The sequence below is a fragment of the Somniosus microcephalus genome, chromosome 1 (assembly GCF_052327205.1).
Source record: "Somniosus microcephalus isolate GS21.2 chromosome 1, FLI_Smic_1.0, whole genome shotgun sequence".
Taxonomy (NCBI): Eukaryota; Metazoa; Chordata; class Chondrichthyes; order Squaliformes; family Somniosidae; genus Somniosus; species Somniosus microcephalus.
In genome coordinates this window covers 138,566,386-138,585,469 of record NC_140987.1, presented here as the reverse complement: position 1 = coordinate 138,585,469, position 19,084 = coordinate 138,566,386, and the positions used below count along the sequence as shown (strand labels likewise).

The window sequence follows — 19,084 nt, the reverse complement described above, 5'->3', positions numbered from 1 at the left end:
AGCGTTTTTGCCATCTCCATGTTCCCCACCACTAATTTCCCGGTCTCGTCCTCTAAGGGACCAACATTCACTTTAGCCACCCTTTTTCTTTTTATATAACTGTAGAAACTCCTGCTATCTGTTTTTATATTTTTGCTAGTTTACTTTCATAATCTAGCTTCCCTTTCTTAATTAATCTTTTAGTTATTCTTTGCTGGCTTTTGAATGCTTCCCAATCTTCTATATGCTTAGTGCCAGTTGGCAACATCAGATCTGGTTGTTTAGTGGTTATGGCATTGAACTAGCAACCCACAGCTCAGTAGTTCAAATCCCACCATAACAAATTGCATTTCATAAATGTGATAATTTGTGGACTAACAACCAGGGGAAAAAGAAGGACCATAAAAGGTGTCTGATTGTCATAAAGGCCTAAGTGGTTCACTAATGTTCTTCAGTCAAGGAAATCTTCCATTCCCTACCCAGTCTGGCCTAAACACGACTCTGTGGTTGACTCTTAATGCTCTCTGAAGTGAACTAGTGAACCACAAGCAGTTGCTTCAAGAAGTCCCATAGACAACTATGGATGGGCAATAAATGTGGCCTTGCCAGCATTGACCACATCCTGAGAACAGAGCACCGAAGGAGAGCCCCAATTTTATCATTAAACTTTTTTCTCCTGGAAAGCCTTCTCCTTGTATAAGGGCCACGCTGTGTTTATGTCCCTGGATTTGTTTAGCCTCCAGTGGCCAATTATTGAAAGGGATCTTTGTGCTTGAGGTGATTTAGCAGCATTCTATAACGGCTGGCACCCAACATTCTAGCCCTGACCCCTGTGGCACTCCCAGTGTTTCATACCCTAAGCACCAGAATTGGCATGCGTCTATTTTAATGAATTAACCTCGAATTATCATGCAGTACCTGGAGAGCAGTAGTTCCAGTGGCTAGAATGTAGAACTTGCTACCACATGAAGTAGTTGAGGTGAATGGCATAGATGCATTTAAGGAGAAGCTAGATAAGTTTATGAGGGAGAAGGGAATAGAAGGTTATGCTGATGGCTTGAGATGAAGTAGAGTGGGAGGAGGCTCGTGTGGAGCATAAACACTGGCATGGACCAGTTTGGCTGAATGGCCTGTTTCTGTGCTGTATATCCTATGTAATTCTATGTAACACTGCACCGGGAACCACATTACCCATCCCTATGTATTTTATATACAGTTCTCGTGAGAATATGACATCTGGAAATAAAGTAAATTCTTTCAGTTTCAATTTACTTAAGGGAAACCCTTTTTTTCTCTTTTTACAGCTGTAAAATTTGGGAGAATGTCCAAGAAGCAGCGTGACAGTTTATACGCCGAGGTCCAGAAGCACCAACAGAGGCTGCAAGAGCAGCGGCAGCAGCAGAGCGGCGAGGCAGAGGCCCTTGCCCGCGTCTACACAAACAGCATCAGCAATGGCTTGACAGACCTGAATAACGAAATTGGCGGCACTTACTCAAATGGACATGTAATTGATCTGCCAAAAGTACAATCTGAGGGAGCTAATGGATATTACAGTGTAGATTCTGCACAACCGTCACCGGATCAGTCCGGGATAGATATGGCTGGAATCAAGCAAATAAAACAAGAGCCTATTTATGAACTCACACCTGTACCAAACTTGTTTACGTATAGCTCTTTTACAAATGGTCAACTGGCCCCTGGAGTAACAATGACTGAAATAGGTAGGTATGGCAAGGAATAACATATCCATTGATAAAAAGAAATTCCAATTGTTGCAGGTGCAATTCATTCAGGAATTTGAAATAAAAACAGAAAATGCTGTAAATACTCAGAGTTAATGTTTCAGGTCGATGGCCTTTCGTCAGGACTCTGTTTCTCTCTCCACAGATGCTGCCCAACCTGCTGAGTATTTCCAGCATTTTCTGTTTTTATTTCAGAATTCCAGCATCTGCAGTATTTTGCTTTTTCATTCAGGAATATGTTTTTTATCATCACCTGGTGTATGGCTATGACTGTGATACTGTAGAAATTGTTAGTCAGATGTTGTTATGAAGCTTGCCACTGATATTCAATTAGTGATCAATAGAGGAGATTATTTGAGAAATTTGCATGTAAAATGCACGTGGCAGAAACTTTTGGTACACGGTCTCACAAACTGGTGGTACTGGGGTTAGCACCTTTTTGATTTGGAGTAGGTAGTCTGGTTTTTGAGTGGACTGACCCAAAATGCTAATTGGCACAAAAACTGTGAGGTCGATTTTCCTCTTTTGTTCTTGGGCATTGAATAATCGCCTGAGTGGACATCACAGAGGAAAACCGAGGAGGGAGAATTGTTTTCCCAATAATGGAGCATGTGGACGGAAAATCCATTGGACAGAAAATCGGGCGCTTTCCGCTATGGGTGCACCATCCTCCTCGCCCAAATTCTGTCCCTATGCACCACCCAGCAATTATTTGACACCCAAGTGCAAAAGAGAAAATTCTGGCCCTATAAGACCATTTGCCCACTTATTCCTGTGTGTATGATGTGGAGGCATTAGTTATTAAAATTTTCAATGTTTTTTCATCAGCAACAAAAAGCTCAAACAAGCATCCTGGCACTGCATGGCCCTATCCTCTTTCTTCTTCAGTTGGTAAGAAGTGTCAATCTTAGATGGCACACTGTTAAAATGTTGCATTTTCAACTTTCTGAAACCTATGATTCAATTTACCCAAGCCAAGTGAAATGGAGGCCTCTTTCTCCTCTCCCTGTTTCTATCTTTGTCTGTCTGTCTGTCTCTCTCTCTCTCTCTCTCTCTGATTGACGCTAAGAGACTCTTGATGAACATTAGCTGGAGAATTGCCAGCCTGGTAACAGGGTATGGTAGCCTTGTGGCTATCCTACTAGACTAGCACTGCAGAGGTTGAGAATTCATATCCCACAATGGCAAGTTGTGAATTGGAATTTGATAAATTAAGTCATTTTGGACAAGCACCAGGAAGTGACCATGAAAGCTGTTTGATTGTTGTAAAAACTTAATTAGTTCACTAATCTCCTTCAGGGAAGGGAACCTGCCATCCTTACCTGATCCAGTCCCACAATATGGGATTTACTCAAAATGCCCTCTGAAGTGGTCCCATTACATTCTCAGGGCAACTAGGAATGGGTAATAAATGTGGCGTGACCAGTGTTGTCCACATCCTGGGAACAAATTCTAAAAAAACAAATCCAGAACTGGAAAAAAAGACCCAACCACAGTAATTTCTAGCATTTGAGGATCAAAATCCCAGCACTGACAGACATATGAATTTACCTGAAATAACAACAGAAAATGCTGGAAAAACTCAGCAGGCCAGGCAACATCCGTGGAGAGAAATTAAGAGTCGACGTTTTGGGTGAACCCTTTTTCAAAACTGGAAAGGAAATAAAATAGATCGAAGGCAGGGCTGCGATCGAACAAAAGAGAAGTGAAGAGACATTAAGAGGTATTCAAAACCAGACGAGATGGTAATAGGACAGTGGAGACAAAAGACAGCTCAGATTAGGTGTGAAGTGTACTGGCAGGATGGGAGACAGCTGCCATGTGGATCATCCTCCGCCATTTCCGCTACCTCCAAAGTGATCCCACCACCAAACGCATCTTCCGCTCCCCTCCCCTTTCAGCATTCCGTAGGGACCGCTCCCTCCGAGACACCCTAGTCCACTCCTCTATCACCCCCAACAGCCCTTCCCCTTCGCCTGGCACCTTCCCGTGCAAGCGCAGGAGATGTAACACCTGCCCCTATACCTCCCCCCTTCCCACTGTCCAGGGCCCCAAACACCCCTTCCAGGTGAAACAGCGATTTACTTGTACTTCTTGCAATCTAGTATACTGTATTCACTGCTCACGATGCGGTCTCCTCTACATTGGGGAGACCAAACGCAGATTGGGTGCCCGTTTTGTGGAACACCTCCATTCAGTCCGTAAGGGTGACCCCGAGCTTCCGGTCGCCTGTCATTTTAATTCACCGCTCCATTCCCACTCGGACCTCACCGTCCTTGGCCTCTTGCATTGTTCCACGGAAGCTCAACATAAACGCGAGGAACAGCACCTCATCTTCCGATTAGGCACTTTGCAGCCTTCCGGACTCAATATCGAGTTCAACAATTTCAGATCATAACCTCGGCCCCTATTACATTTTTACTTATACTTTTTTTTCCACCCCTTTGTTTTGTGTCTTCCCTTCCCCCCCCCCCTTCCTTTTTTTTTCTCTCTCCCACCTGGCAGCTGTCTCTCTTTCTGCCAGTACACTTCACACCTAATCTGAGCTGTCTTTTGTCTCCACTGTCCTATTACCATCTCGTCTGGTTTTGAATACCTCTTAATGTCTCTTCACTTCTCTTTTGTTCTATCGCAGCCCTGCCTTCGATCTATTTTATTTCCTTTCCAGTTTTGAAAAAGGGTTCACCCGAAACGTCGACTCTTAATTTCTCTCCACGGATGTTGCCTGGCCTGCTGAGTTTTTCCAGAATTTTCTGTTGTTATTTCGGATTTCCAGCATCTGCAGTATTTTGCTATGAATTTACCTGCACTTGTTGGGTGAATGTTATCATATCTGGCTTCTAAATAAAGGACTGTGAGGCTTGGAGCATGATATCTTAACATGGGTTAAACTAATAGAACCAGACTTGTTATGTAGCAGCATATATCCTGATAACTGACTACAATTTGATTAAGAGATAGTCCTCAGTCCAGATTCTACGCATCTTCCTGAAAGAGGAAGTTTGGTTGGATGGAGAACTAATAAAGATAGGGAGGGAGAGGAAAACATACCACAAAAAGTCAATCTGTGGCACTAAATGGTATTCAGTTGTCAATCTCGGCCCCTAAATACGTCAGAATCAGGACTGTCACTCTGATGTAGTGCAGGATAGAGATAAACATTAAAATTTAATTGGATGAAGTTCAGCTGGTCCAAAGTCAAACTTCAGATTGAAAAATCAGAAGTGCTTTTTTGGATTGGATTTGCAGTTTGGATTAATAGCATTTAATTTCATCTGAATTGGTTGCAATTCAGAAAAGTTAGAACTGATCCAGCTTCCAGAGCTCAAAACTCATTAGATGCACAGTCAGAATTGGGAAACATTATTGGATTTATGAAAGGATGCTCTATACTGTATCTGACTGGCACTATTTCTGACCAAGTAATTCACAGCATTACCCCCTATTTCAAGCTAGAAAGAAGCTCAATTGTTTACCTTCTAGAATTAAGAACTATACATACCAACATGGCAGTGCAAAATGCCACCTTAACATAGATCTAAAATTCATTGTTATCCTTTAACATTGACGTGCCTCATGAGGTTGTCCTTTGTTCTTGTACCAACATTTAGCCTGATAAGACATAGGCCGTGATTTTGCTGACCTTGGTGTGTCTGTGGCGGGCAACGTCGGTGGCGGGTCCTGACCCCACTGCTGGCTCCATCCCACTGTCCAAAATTAATTTCCCTTGATGGGGCTTGTTAAGCCTGCCCAGCGCATTTCCCAGCCAATTAGAGAAAGTGGGTCTGGTGATGTAATTTGATGATGCGTCATCAGCCGGTTTCCTTAAAGGGACCATGTCTAAATTTATTTTGACATTTGTGCTGTCAGTGTTCTACAGCATTGAGGTGCTGCAAACACTGACAATGACTGCACAAAGGCACAGGACTGCATCCAAATTCTCCCATGACTCTTATGGAGGGAGTCATAGCACGCAGGGAGGTCCTCTTCCCTTCCCATGGGCGGAAGAGACCTCGCCAGAAGATCAACACAGCCTGGTTGCACATTGCAGAGGAGGACACAAGCAGGGATGTGGTCAGGAGGACCTGGGTGCAGTGCTGCAAACGTTTCAATGATCTCAATGATCTTAGTACAAAGCCACACTCAACCTCATCCTGCTGTGCCTCTCATTACATCCCCATCACTCTGCCTTCCCTACCCTACTCCTGCACACCCTTAATCACACCAACTTACCTTGGACCTCCACCCATCCCTCTCAGTCTATCTATATTATCACATCCCCATCTCACTAGGCACCCCTCACACTCACCCTCATCCTAGTGCAATCATACCAACTAACAACACACAAGGGTAGGCACTTGGGTGTTTTATGTATTATCTATGTAAAGTTTCTGTTAATGTAGTTTCAAACATTGAAACCTTTATTTTCAACACTTTGCATTCTTGGAAGTGGCTTAGTGAGTTGCAGTGAATGGTGAGACATAACGGTACCCCCCGCAATGATGATGAGTGTGAAAGGAATGGCTTGGGTATTGTAGGGATGCTTTATGGTGTTGGTGTGGAGTGGTGCCAACCTGGTGCATCATGTGGCAGCCAGGGTGTACAGTGTCAAGTGAAGTAAATCTGGCCATGGTGAGGCCATCCCTGGCCTCCTGGGCAGCAATGTAGTTGGGTGCTGACACTCTGTGTATTTTGCAGCATCAGTTGATTGCAGAGATTGTTGGTGGTGTTGGTGCTGCTGGTGTGCCTGGTGCTGCTGGTGTTGGAGCTGATCGTGGTGGGATTCTGAGGACCAAGGTGAGAGAGTATAAGGGGCACCCATGCTGATGGAATAGATGGCAGGTGAAGTTGAGATGACAGAAGCGATCTGTCAATGGTGTCAAGACTTGCAGCATGGTGAATCAGTTGTGGAAATGTCGTGAGGAAGAGCTTGTGGCTAAGGGAAGATATCTCTGTAAGGTGAGAGCTTTTACTTGGCATTTGAAGCTGTCAACTCATCAGCTGATTCAATGACCACTGACCTCCCGTCTCAGCTTCACAGATGTAGTCTAGCAACAGCGTGAAACCTGTGGGTGAACTGTCAAATTTAAAAGGTAAGTTTAAAACCATTGTTAAGTGGCTGTAAACAAGCCACTAATCATTTAAATTGGCTCCCCCACTGCTGCCTGTCGGGTCTGCTCAGCACTGACAGACCCAACATTGGGAAAGGCAAGTGTGCACGATTTGACCGGGTTCCCGATCCGCTGTCAATCAATTCACATTTAACTGCCGACCCACCACCGATCCCATCCGCTGAGCACCAGAAAAATTCCGGCCATAGACAATTAGGTGTGCGTGACCTCCAATAGATATTTTAACTGTTGGTATTCTCAGAGGGATAATTTTCAAATTTTGATCAGTTTTCCCTAGAAACATTAGTGTATTTTGTGGGTGATTAAAATAAAAGCCCAATAGTATGTCATTAATTGAGTGTCCTAAAAAGCATATAGACAGATACAATTTTTCCAACCATAAGGATAAGGGGTCGGCCATTTAAGACTGAGATGAGGAGGAATTTCTTCACTCAGAGTTGTGAATCTTTGGAATTCTCTACCCCAAAGGGCTGTGGAGGCTGAATAATTGAGTATATTCAAGGCTGAGATAGATAGAATTTTGGACTCATTGGGAATCAAGGGATATGGGGATCAGGCAGGAAAGTGGAGTCGAGGTCGAAGATCAGCCATGATCTTATTGAATGGCAGAGCAGGCTCGAAGGGCTGTATGGCCTACTGCTGCTCCTAATTCTTATGTTCTTATGTTCTTGTCATGTATTGTTATTTTTTTTCATTTCAATAAACAGAAAAGCAGTAGATGGGTGACAGTATCCAGGTCACGGTGAGAAGAAAGGGAACATTTTAAACTATATGTAACTCCTGGAAATGAGCTGCAGGCTGTAATTGAACGACATCAGATGACATCTCTAAACTACTGGAGTTTTGCTGTCTCAGTTTATGAACTCATTTGTTCCCTTCGATTTGAGCTACAATCTTGTCAGTCACAGGCATCTATTGTCTCCATGGTGACTTGTTGTAGAATGCATTCAAAGATGATCCAAAGACTATCCGAAAGGCAGTCAATTAGCATGAGAATCCTTGATGATTTTTCCCTCATTTGTTCAAGTGCACTGAGGCCAACTGTCACTCCTGCGCCACCATACCTGTTGAGATCAGCTATCTCAGTAGAGACCAGAGATTGATCCTGGAACCTCTCTAGCTGTACGGCTCAGAAACCACACCACAAGATACCTTTAAGCACTGAACCATTGGGGAAGCCATTTGTGCTGCTTTTTATTATTTTATAAGATTCAAAAAATGCTTTGTGTATATATAGTATCAGATAAAATTATAGGGACCCCAGAGATTGTTCAAAGCTATAACACAGATGACATTAATAAATAGTGTGTGCTTTGCTATTGATATGCCATCAATGACTCAAAGACAAGGATTCAACTGAAGGCTTTTAATCACTAAGAACATAGCAGCATAGCAGGTCTTCCCACATCGGGTTCGTCTGGTAGTGAATGACTCATACAGCTCCTGAGACCTTTATATGGCAAAAGACAGGGGCGTAGCCAATACACACAATAGGAACAAAAGGGTGCGGTTCACACAATACAAGCAGGTAAAATACAAGCAGGTCTGATGAAGGCATATTTCATCACATTCACCCCTTCTACAGATTTAGTCTGTTCGGGGGGGTGATAGTCCTTCCTGAACGTCGCAACAGTACCTCAGGTTCCGACCGGGAGTCCGTGGTGCCCTCCTGGGCATACCCATGTGCTGGGGGTGTTGCAGGTACTTCTGGGGGTGGTGAGGATACCTCTGGGGATGGTGGAGGTTCTTCTGGGGGTGGTGGTGATGGGTCGTCGTCGTCGCTTCCTGCCGAGGCGAGGTCCTTTATGGACACGGTGTCTTCACGCCCGTCGGCGTGCTTGACGTACGCGTACTGTGGGTTTGCGTGGAGTAGGTGTACTGCCTCCACGAGGGGATCCATTTTGTGGCCCCTCACATGCTTCCGTAACAGGACTGTCCCTGGGGTGGAGAGCCACGAGGGTAGGGATACTCCTGAGGTTGATTTGCGGGGAAAAACAAACATCTTCTCGTGAGGAGTGGCGTTAGTAGCAGTGCACAGTAGCGACCTTATCGAGTGGAGTACGTCTGGGAGGACCTCCTGCCAGCGGGAGGTGGGGAGGCCTTTAGACCTTAGTGCTAAGGTGACCGCCTTCCACACTGTCGCGTTCTCCCTCTCCACTTGCCCATTACCCCGGGGGTTATAACTAGTGGTCCGACTCGTGGCTATCCCCTTCGACAGCAGGTATTGGCGCAGTTCATCGCTCATGAACGACGCCCCCCTGTCAGTGTGGATGTAGTTAGGCATGCCGAACGTGCAAAATCTACCGAGGAGTGCCTGATCTCGGGCCCTTGGATGAAGGCATATTTCATCACAGCTCTTACAGTTTATGATGGCAGCTGAGGCCCTCAATTACACTCCAGCTTGTAACAATATTTGGTATTTTTATCTACATACCTCCTGCATTTTCTATAATTACTTTAATTTGCCTATCAATAAGTCAAATTGTGCAGCTCATTTTCTGTCATTCAGTCTACCTCTGACACTTGCTCTAGCAGCACATACACATTTTCCTTCCTTGTCTCCTTGTCTGTGAATTATCCATCTTGAATGTGTTACCAGGAAGTGCCAAACCTAGAGGAGGTACTTCCCCACAGCAAGAGCAGGAAAATTCATTCACAATTAACCTGAGAAACAAAAACGCCGCCTTCTTTCCCCTCTCACGTTTTAAGCAAATGCTTCCACTTGAATAATAATCTGTAATTAAGAGACCAGTTGTCACAATTCAATTGTTACACCTATTGTCTAACGATGCAGTAAGAATCAGACAGGTTAAAAAGGCCACTAATGTTTACTGGCATGTTGAGCTAATACTTTGCTACATGGCTTTAAGTACTTGATTTTCCCATATAGGGAATGCCTAATCTGTCAAGGTGAGGGAGAGGAGCACCAAGCTAAGTGAAGGTGTTTCCCCATTTGTGCAAGAATTGACACCTAAAAGAGGATAACTTACTTATTGTGAGCAATAAAAAAAATAAAGAATTATTTGGGAGATTTGAGTTTAATCCCGGACTGGACTGGTAGAAAGAACTGTTGGGAGAGGGGTTCCTTCCAATAGCTCTCATCTGTTTTTTAAATCGATGAAGAGAGGCTAAAGCGAGCTCTCCTGTTAGCTCAGTTGCTAAATGCACTGTGTGTTGTGGGGTACTGGCCCACACAGATTAGGAATGTTCCGGTTTAATCCTTGGTCTGTGCTGGATTAGCGAATTTCAGTTTCCACTTTCAATTGGTATCCAGTAACTTCCTTACTGTGTGTGGATATAGGTGAGGATAGTGTAAGACTCAGCTGTGATGTTCCCAAAGGTTGAATATTCTTCCAGCGTTCTCTGTTCAAACTCCTACTTAGGTGAACCTGCTAGTGCCTGTAGACCAATGAGTCACTGTCTTCAAGAAAGAGACAACATTAGAAGAGGGAAAAAACATAGTGAAGCTAAGAGAACTAAATGCCTTCTCATTGGAAAAAGAATAGTGGACATGATTAATGTATTTAAAATCTGGACAGGAATGTATGTGACAAGCAGGGAGAAATTCTTTATGTTGACATAGGAGACAATAACTCAAGGAATAATTCAAACTAAGTAAATCTTAAACTCAATATAATGCAAGAAGTACCGAATTTGCCCTTAGACTTCGCTTGTCAAATAGACTACCACCTAGCACAGCCACTGCAGACTCAATAAAAATATTGGCTCATATTTTCCGATCCCTACGGGTGTGTATGAGCTGTGTACACATGCGTAGGGACCTCGCAAGTGCCAGTTTCAGGCATGCGAATCCTCTTGACAGATCCTGCGCCTGCCCTGGAGAAGGGTCTCTACGGGTGGAGAGTTCCGCTTTCTGCAGAACCTCCGCCCGCTGAAATTCCTTAAAAACCTTACGCCTGCCTGCTTTTACCAGCATAAGAGTTTAAAAAAGTAAAAAAATATATATATTTTTTCACTCATTTATAATTTAAAAAATACTTTTAAAAAAGGTAAATTTATTTTTAGCCATGTAAAAAACATTAATTTTTTTTCAAAAAATTTAATTTTTGTTTAAAATATTTAATTTAATGTAATTTTAACTAATTTTAAAAACGTGATTTTTTTTAACATTTATTTAATGTTTTGATGTGTTTTTTTTAGTGATCCCCATTCATACTTTTGACGGGTCTAAGCTGAGAGACCTGTCAAAAATATGAAGGGAGATTCCCTTCTTTCATTGGTTCCCCATGGCCCATGTGATCCTAGGGACGCTTGCGAACCGCATGCGCTCCTGGGATACCTGGGCCCTGCACATTTCGTAGAGCAGAGGCCCAGGAGTGGAAATGTCTGGACCGCCAGAGCCCTCCGGTAAGGGCGTAGGTTGTTTCCAGATCGGAGGCCTCCGCAAGCAGGAAGCCTCCGATCGGAAAACACGAGCCATTAAAAAGTAAAATGGACAGATTGTTGATTCAACAGAGAATAGGGAGATGTGTACAACGACACGGTCGAAGGGAAGTAAAAGTAATCTGGGTGAGTCTAACTCTAAGTAATGAGACAAGCTAGAAGTGATGGATGATCTTGTGCGGTACCTAACTTATTCTCTTATGTTCCATGATGATGTTTTCTGTGTGAGAGGTCCACAGTGCTGGATCAAACTTCCCCTTGTGATCAAGGATGCAGGCAAGAAACCTGAAGGAGAAGTAAATAGAAAAACATTTTGCGTGGGAGTGGGAGAAATTTGCAGCTGCCTTTGGGTTAGTAAATTAGATAATATAGATAATACAGCAGCTGCTTCATTCTTTTTACATTGTTGCATTATTTTAAACCTTGTCCATTTATGACACAGTCCTTACTAATAATGGAATAATAATGGATCATGGAAAAATAGTAATTTACCATCACAGTGGGATCAAATGATTAACCTACTGCAGAGTAGTCTGTAATCATTGTAATGTTCTATTTTTTTTTCTTTTTGTACAGAATAATTGACTTTCCATTGAACAGCAGTCCCCGAAATAAGTAATTATTTTGTCTGTAATGTAGAAAGATTGTTTGAACATTGTGAATACTTCGTCATTCAGCCATCAAAGAAAGAGAAGGGGCAAGACAGTAGCCCTGAAAATGTTGTCGGCACAAAGCATTGTTCCATGGAAATTGTGTAATGTGGGGCAGCAATCTTATTGGCTCGAGTTTTGCATGCTTCTGGCCTGCTGAGGGCCTGACATAAATTTCATTGGGTGGTGAGGTTGTTTGACATCCAAACCCAGTCATTATTGCTACTTAGGAAGGAAGCCCAAAAAATATTTGTCTTCATGCACCACCACATGATTTGTGCTAATCTCGTTGTAGTGGCGCTTCGTAATTTCCAAACATGCAGCCACTGAGCTTTGAGGCTTTTAACAACGAGTAGACGCGTGTCGAAATAAAACGTTCCAAAACGTAACTTTGTCTTTAAACTGTTTACTGTAACACCTTACAAACAGAATTACAAAGCAAAACACGTTTAAACGAACACGGTCAAAAACTGTATTGCTCCAGCCATCAAAGCCTTTACCTTCTCTCTAGCCTCGTGGAGCTTGAACTGTAAAATGGCTGGATACCATGTGACAAGCTTAAGGACTGTACCATTGTAGCAAGAATAAAGGGGGTATCTCAGACTATACTACTGGAACAAGAAAATAGGGGGTTTCTCAATAAAATAAGTCAGTCAGGTAAATTAACTATTATACTATTTAATCAATATTTTAAAGTATTTTCTTTCTTAAACTTTCATCACTCTTACATTCCGGCCCCTAATTGACTAGGCACATGAAGCATATCAATTACTCAAACATTCTTAAGAGTCATAAACTAATGAGTTCAACATATTTACAATATAAATGTCCACTTTTTTCCTTCAGGAACCTTTCACGCTGCTTCTTGTAGCAGGCAGAGCTTTGTGATCGGTCTTTCCAGGGTCGTGTAACCGTCTGCAAACAATGCATTCAGAGAGTATTTTTCTTATTACAGAATTAGCTCCTGGAATCCAGTATCTTTGTCTTAGCTTCACAAGCACATGGTTCCTCCCACTGTGTCCAATACTCTGGTGTATATGCTGAAGAATGAGAGTAGCAACCCGGAGGTCCTTAGAAAGGATAGCAGGATGCTTGGCCTCCTCTGGCATAGCAGATTTGTTCAGTCGCCCTCCCACCCTCAGTACTCCATCTTGGAGTGTAGGGTCCAGCTTGTAGATATGACTACCTTTCTTGATTGGAGTATTTCGCTGTAAAGCTTCGATTTCTTCTGGATATCTTTGTCTTTAACTGAAGCAAACTATTTCCATCTCAGCCTTGACCAAATCCTCCACGGTCAATGAATTCTTACCCAATGTGGTCTTGTGCTGGTGCATATATTGCTGTAGAAGCATTCTCTGCTTATCAGGGTTACTTTCAGACTGATGGATAGTGGCTCGACACTCTTTTCTCTTACCACTCAGGTGTAGCAGCAACTCTTTCAACCTTAGAAACCATGCAACTGCTTTCCTCAACTGGTGCCATCCTGAGAAATGGTTAACAAGCTTGTTCACTGTGTCGAAGTTCTCTTTCGTAGTTATGAGATTTGCTGTGACTGATCTCTTGACTTCGACGTCGTCTTCAGCAATCTGACTTGACATATCTGGTCTTTCTGGCCATGATCTCTCTGTTTCCAGCAGATAACTAGGGCTTTGTATCCAAGTTTCACTCCTCATGAAGTTTTCGGCCTTCAATCCCCGTGAGGCTTGATCTGCTGGGTTTAATGAGGTGTTTACATACCTCCATTGAGATGGTTGTGTAGCTTCCCTAATGGATGAGATTCTGTTTCCTACGAAGGTCTTGAAGCATATCTTCTCATTCTCTATATACTTCAGCACCGTCGTGCTATCCGTCCAGAGGACAGATTCTTCTAATGGGAGCTGTAACTCTTTCCGCATCACCTGGTCAGCTTTAACTGGAACAACCGCTGCCGTCAACTCCAGTCTCGGGATGGTGACCTGCTTCAGCGGAGCCACCCTGGATTTCCCCATGAGGAAGGAACAATGTTTCTGGCCCTTTTGATTTGTCAGCAAGAGGTAAGTAGCCATGCCATAGCCGTCCTCACTGGCGTCCGAGAAATGATGTAGTTGAGCCGTCTTTGTAACTCCAAAACTCACAGGTTTTATGCATCTGCTGACATTGAAGCTAGAAAGTTGTTGCAAATCTGTCAACCATCTGAGCCATCTCTGAGCTTGACCTTCTGGGATATCTTCATCCCATCCTCTCTTGTCTCTACACAGCTCTCGTAGGATCAGCTTCACCGGCAGAATGAGTGGTGCCAGGAATCCAAGAGGGTCGTAGATGGAACTGACCACGGAGAGAATCCCTCGTCTTGTGGATGGTCTTTCGTTCACCATTATTCTGAAGTTGAACGTGTCTGACTCAATGCACCATTGTACACCAAGAGCTCTCTCGATAGGAAGGACATTGTGGCTCAGGTCCACATCTTTGACTTCAGTGGCTCTTTCCTTTTCTGGGATAGAAGCTAGAACTGCTCTGCTGTTGCTTATCCACTTAGTCAGATGGAATCCTCCATTCGAATACAGAGTTCTAAGGTCTCTTGACAGTGCAATGGCATCGTCTTCTGTTGACATGGACTTCAGACAGTCATCGACGTAAAAGTTTCTGAAGATTGTCTCCACAGCCTCTGATGGTGCTTTGCCTTTGCCATCTTCTGCAGTTTTTCTGGGAGCGTAGCTTGCACAGCTGGGAGATGATGTGGCTCCGAACAAGTGTGCAGCCATTCTACATTCCACCATAGCTTGACTAACGTCGCCATCTGGCCACCAAAGGAAACGCAGAAGATCAGCATCTTCATCAGGGATTCTGACTTGGTAGAACATTGATTCTATATCTGCCATCATGGCAACGAGCTCTTGTCTAAACCTCATCAAGACGCCAATGAGGGTATTAGTAAGATCAGGACCTTGAAGCAGCTGGTCATTCAGTGAAGTTCCTCTGAATGAGGCGGTGCAGTCAAACACTACACGGATCTTTTTCTTCTTTGGGTGATACACACCGTGATGAGGAATGTACCAGACCCTTCCATCGTCTCTGTTCAACTGTTCCTCGGGCACTTTTACAGCATAGCCTTTCGCTATGATGTTTCTCATGAAGCCTTTGTAGTCTTCGTGAAAGTCGGGGTTCTTGTTCAGCTTTCTCTTTAGACTGATGGCGCGCTGCTCTGCTATGCAGCGATTGTTCGGCATCTTCGCGGTCTGTCTTCTCAGTGGCAAACCAATGTGATAGTGGCCATCAATGAACTGTGTAGACCTTGTCATCAAATCCATGAACTGATGGTCTTCTTGTGACATCTCTGTCTTTTCCTCACAGCTGCGTTCTGAAAAGTCTGCGTTGAACTGCTGTATCAACAGCTCTTCAATGCTTGCGATAGAGATACGATTAACTGTTACATTTTGTCGTTGCTCTTTGTTCGACTTGTTGCCATCATCTCTCCTTACCGGTCCATTGACTACCCATCCAAGGGCTGTCCTGACTGCATAGGGTCCGTCATCCTTGCTGTTTATCACCTGCCATGGCTCCATAGTTTTGTAGGCATTGGTTCCAATTAATAGGCCAATTTCTGCTTCAATATATGGGAGACGCACCTTTTCCAGGTAAGGTCATCTCTCCACATCCTTCTGCAGGGCTAAGTTCCCTATTTTAACAGGAATCTCCCTCTGTGTGACAACATTAGGCAGTTCTATGAAGTCCTTCTCTTCAAGTCCACACACTTCTAAGTCTGACAGGATATAACTTTGCATTGACTTCTCATGACCCGTGGTGCGTAATAGGATTTCTGTTCTTCTGCCTCTAACGTTCAGCTGTCGCATGAGTGATTCTGTGCAGAACGTTGCTGAACTACCTGGATCCATGAAGGCGTAAGTCTCCACAAACTTCTCACTCCTCTTAGACTTGATCTTTACAGGTACGATGGCAAGAATACAATCACTGTCACCGGCCCCAGTGAATCCACAAGTCTCTGGTTCTAGCGACACCAGAGCACTTGAAACAACCTTCTCGTCGGTATTGTTTTCTTCACTCTTCTTAGAGACTTGTTCTTCTTTGTGGATATGCAGCAGACTGGGATGTTTCCGAGTGCACTCTCTGCATGTTGTTCTTTGCTTACAGTTTCTACTCCGGTGCCCCTGAGAGAGACATCCAAAACATAGGCCATTGTACTTCAGAAATTCAATTCTGTCTTTATGTGGCTGTGCTTTGATGTCACTGCAGAAATCCAATGTATGATTCTTCTGGCAGAATAAACATGGCTTCTGAAAGGCATTAGCAGGCGTCACTGTGCTGCTCTTTTTGGGAGATGAGTTCTGAGACTTTTCTTCCCCAGCCTGAGTGACGATAGTTGCAAAGCTGCTTCCCCTGGAAGCACCTTTCCCGAAAGTCTTTGATTCAGCAGGCTTGGCTTTCACTCTTCCATCAGTAGTCGGGCTGACATCCTGGATGTTTCCAAACAATGGGTCCCTAGCAATTTTAGCCTGTTTGTCTATGAAATTCACTAAGTCTGCAAACCTGGCTCTACTTTTCCGTCTCTCCATTATCTCAAAGGCTGTTCTTCTCCATTGTTCTCTCATCCTGTAAGGAAGCTTAGAGATGATGATTCTCATAGTCGTAGGATTGTCCATCTCTTCCATAAATTCAACATCCTCCATGGTGTTGCGACATCCTATGAGAAAAAGAACATATGTGTTCAGTGCCTCCCCGTCCTCCGATCTGATCTGTGGCCACTTGGTAGCCTTTTCAATATATGCAGTGGCTATCTTCAGCTCGTTACCATAGTGCTCCTGCAGCAACTTCCTGGCTTCTATGTATCCCCGGTCCGGTCTCATGTGTTCACAGCTTCTGACCAGGTCTTGTGGTTTACCACTGGTGTACTGTCCCAGGTAGTACAACTTATCACTGCTGCTCTCTGTTTTGGAGTCAATGGCTTGTTCGAAGGATCTGATGAAGGGCTTATACTTGAGTGGGTCGCCTTGGAACACTGGTATGTCTCTTTGAGGGAGTCGAAACAGATTCTGTTGTTTTACAAGCATCTCTGTAATTTCGTTCTGACGTTGCATCACTCGGTATAGGCTTCTCTCTGTGTCTTCAGGCCTCTGGTGGTCATCAGCAGGGTCTAGTCTAGACCGTCTGACGTCTGGGGTAGCATCACATGCTCCTGTTAGTGGAGAGGCCTCTCTTCCATGCTGTAATGCCAGGAGATGGCCTTCAGACTCTCTTTTAACTCTTGAAGGTGCCCTGGATCCAACTCTGTGTGACAACATTGACTGGCAGTATTCGTTCATGCCATCCTGTGAGCCTTCATAATCTTCATACACACTCAACTTGGCATCTGAGACCGCAATAGCTGTTTTTATCTCCAGCTGTTCTTTCTTTGCCTGCACTTGGGCCTGTTGGGCCTGTTGGACCTGCAGTTGGGCCTCTTCCCGTTCAAGAGCTTGCTTCTCCACTAAAGATGCTGCGCACGCCATCAACGCTGCCCGTTCAACCTCCTCTCTCATGCGTCGCGACGAGCATGTGGTAGAAGCGACTGACCTGTGTCCAGAAACAGAGCTACCTTCTTTTCGATTTTTGCTCAGTCTGGCTGAAGTCTCTGAAATGCTATCATCTGGTCCGACTTCATCGTCATCTTTATCTTTCTCTGCTGTATCAGCATCTTGACGAATCTTTAACATCCACTGTTCTGTGGCCTTGACATAGTCCTTAATGCTGGATGATTTAAGATCAAACCAGTTGTGCTGATCAGCGTTTCCCTCTTCTTCAGACAGAAGTGCTAATACATCTTCATTGAGTACATTAAATTCTTCATGCAACCTGGAGAAATCATAATGCATTATGTCTTCAACTTTCTTAATATTAGCATTATCTTCCATGAGACAATCAATTATCTTCATTTTTCCAGTTATCTGAGCTAATTTAGCCCTCCTTGCACCTATGCTCCTATGTAACTTCTCTTCCATTGCCTTTGGGGTGAGCTTTACTTCCCTCTTTTGGCCAACAATCCTTCTGGCTGGGGGAAGCTCCTCACGGCTCCATAAGGCATCAGCCATTTTACCCGCAGCTCTTATTTAGCTTCTCAATAGAATGAACAAGGCAAGTAACAGTCACTGTACCTTCACTTTCTTATATTGTCGTCTGGCTCCATGACAATTCATGTATACGTTCGCCGACAATTCCGTCCTTTCCTTCTTAGGGAGCTAGTTTTTGACTAATGTAGTGGCGCTTCATAATTTCCAAACATGCAGCCACTGAGCTTTGAGGCTTTTAACAACGAGTAGACGCGTGTCGAAATAAAACGTTCCAAAACGTAACTTTGTCTTTAAACTGTTTACTGTAACACCTTACAAACAGAATTACAAAGCAAAACACGTTTAAACGAACACGGTCAAAACTGTATTGCTCCAGCCGTCAAAGCCTTTACCTTCTCTCTAGCCTCGTGCAGCTTGAACTGTCAAATGGCTGGATACCATGTGACAAGCTTAAGGACTGTACCATTGTAGCAAGAATAAAGGGGGTATCTCAGACTATACTACTGGAACAAGAAAATAGGGGGTTTCTCAATACAATAAGTCAGTCAGGTAAATTAACTGTATTATACTATTTAACCAATATTTTAAAGTATTTTCTTTCTTAAACTTTCATGACTCTTACACTCGTCTATATGAAGTGGACATTAGAGCCAGGCCATGTCATACTCACAGAATCATACCTTTCAGCCAATGTCCCAAACACCTCCATTACCATCCCTGGGTATGTCCTGTCCCACCAGCAGGACAGACCCACCAGGGGTGGCGGCACAGTGGTATACAGTTGGGAATGAGTGGCCATGGGAGTCCACAACATTGACTCTGTACCCCATGAAGTCTCATGGCTTCAGGTCAACCATGGGCAAGGAAACCTCCTGCTGACTACCACCTACCACCCTCGCTCAGCTGATGAATCAGTACTCCTCCATGTTAAACACCACTTGGAAGAAGCACTGAGAGTAGCAAGGGCACAGAATGTACTCTGGGTGGGGTCTTCAATGTCCATCATCAAGAGTGGCTCAGTAGCACCACTACTGACCGAGCTGGCCGAGTCCTGAAGGACATAGCTGCCAGCCTGAGCCTGCGACAGCTGGTGAGAGAACCAACACGAGGGAAAAATCTACTCACCTCATCCTCAC

At 44.0% G+C, this 19,084-nt stretch overlaps 1 protein-coding gene across 3 annotated transcripts in view; it reads left to right on the top strand.

The window, feature by feature from the left end:
• Positions 1–19,084, top strand: part of rorb (RAR-related orphan receptor B) — a 347,074-nt gene that overhangs the window by 234,610 nt on the left and 93,380 nt on the right. For 2 of the 3 annotated variants that reach the window (XM_085986234.1, XM_085986226.1), the window contains exons 4-5: positions 1,284–1,700; positions 2,550–2,612. In XM_085986234.1, the coding sequence (XP_085842360.1) occupies positions 1,284–1,700; positions 2,550–2,612 (480 nt within the window). The remainder of the gene's footprint in view (positions 1–1,283; positions 1,701–2,549; positions 2,613–19,084) is intronic. The other variant, XM_085986244.1, reaches the window with a different exon arrangement.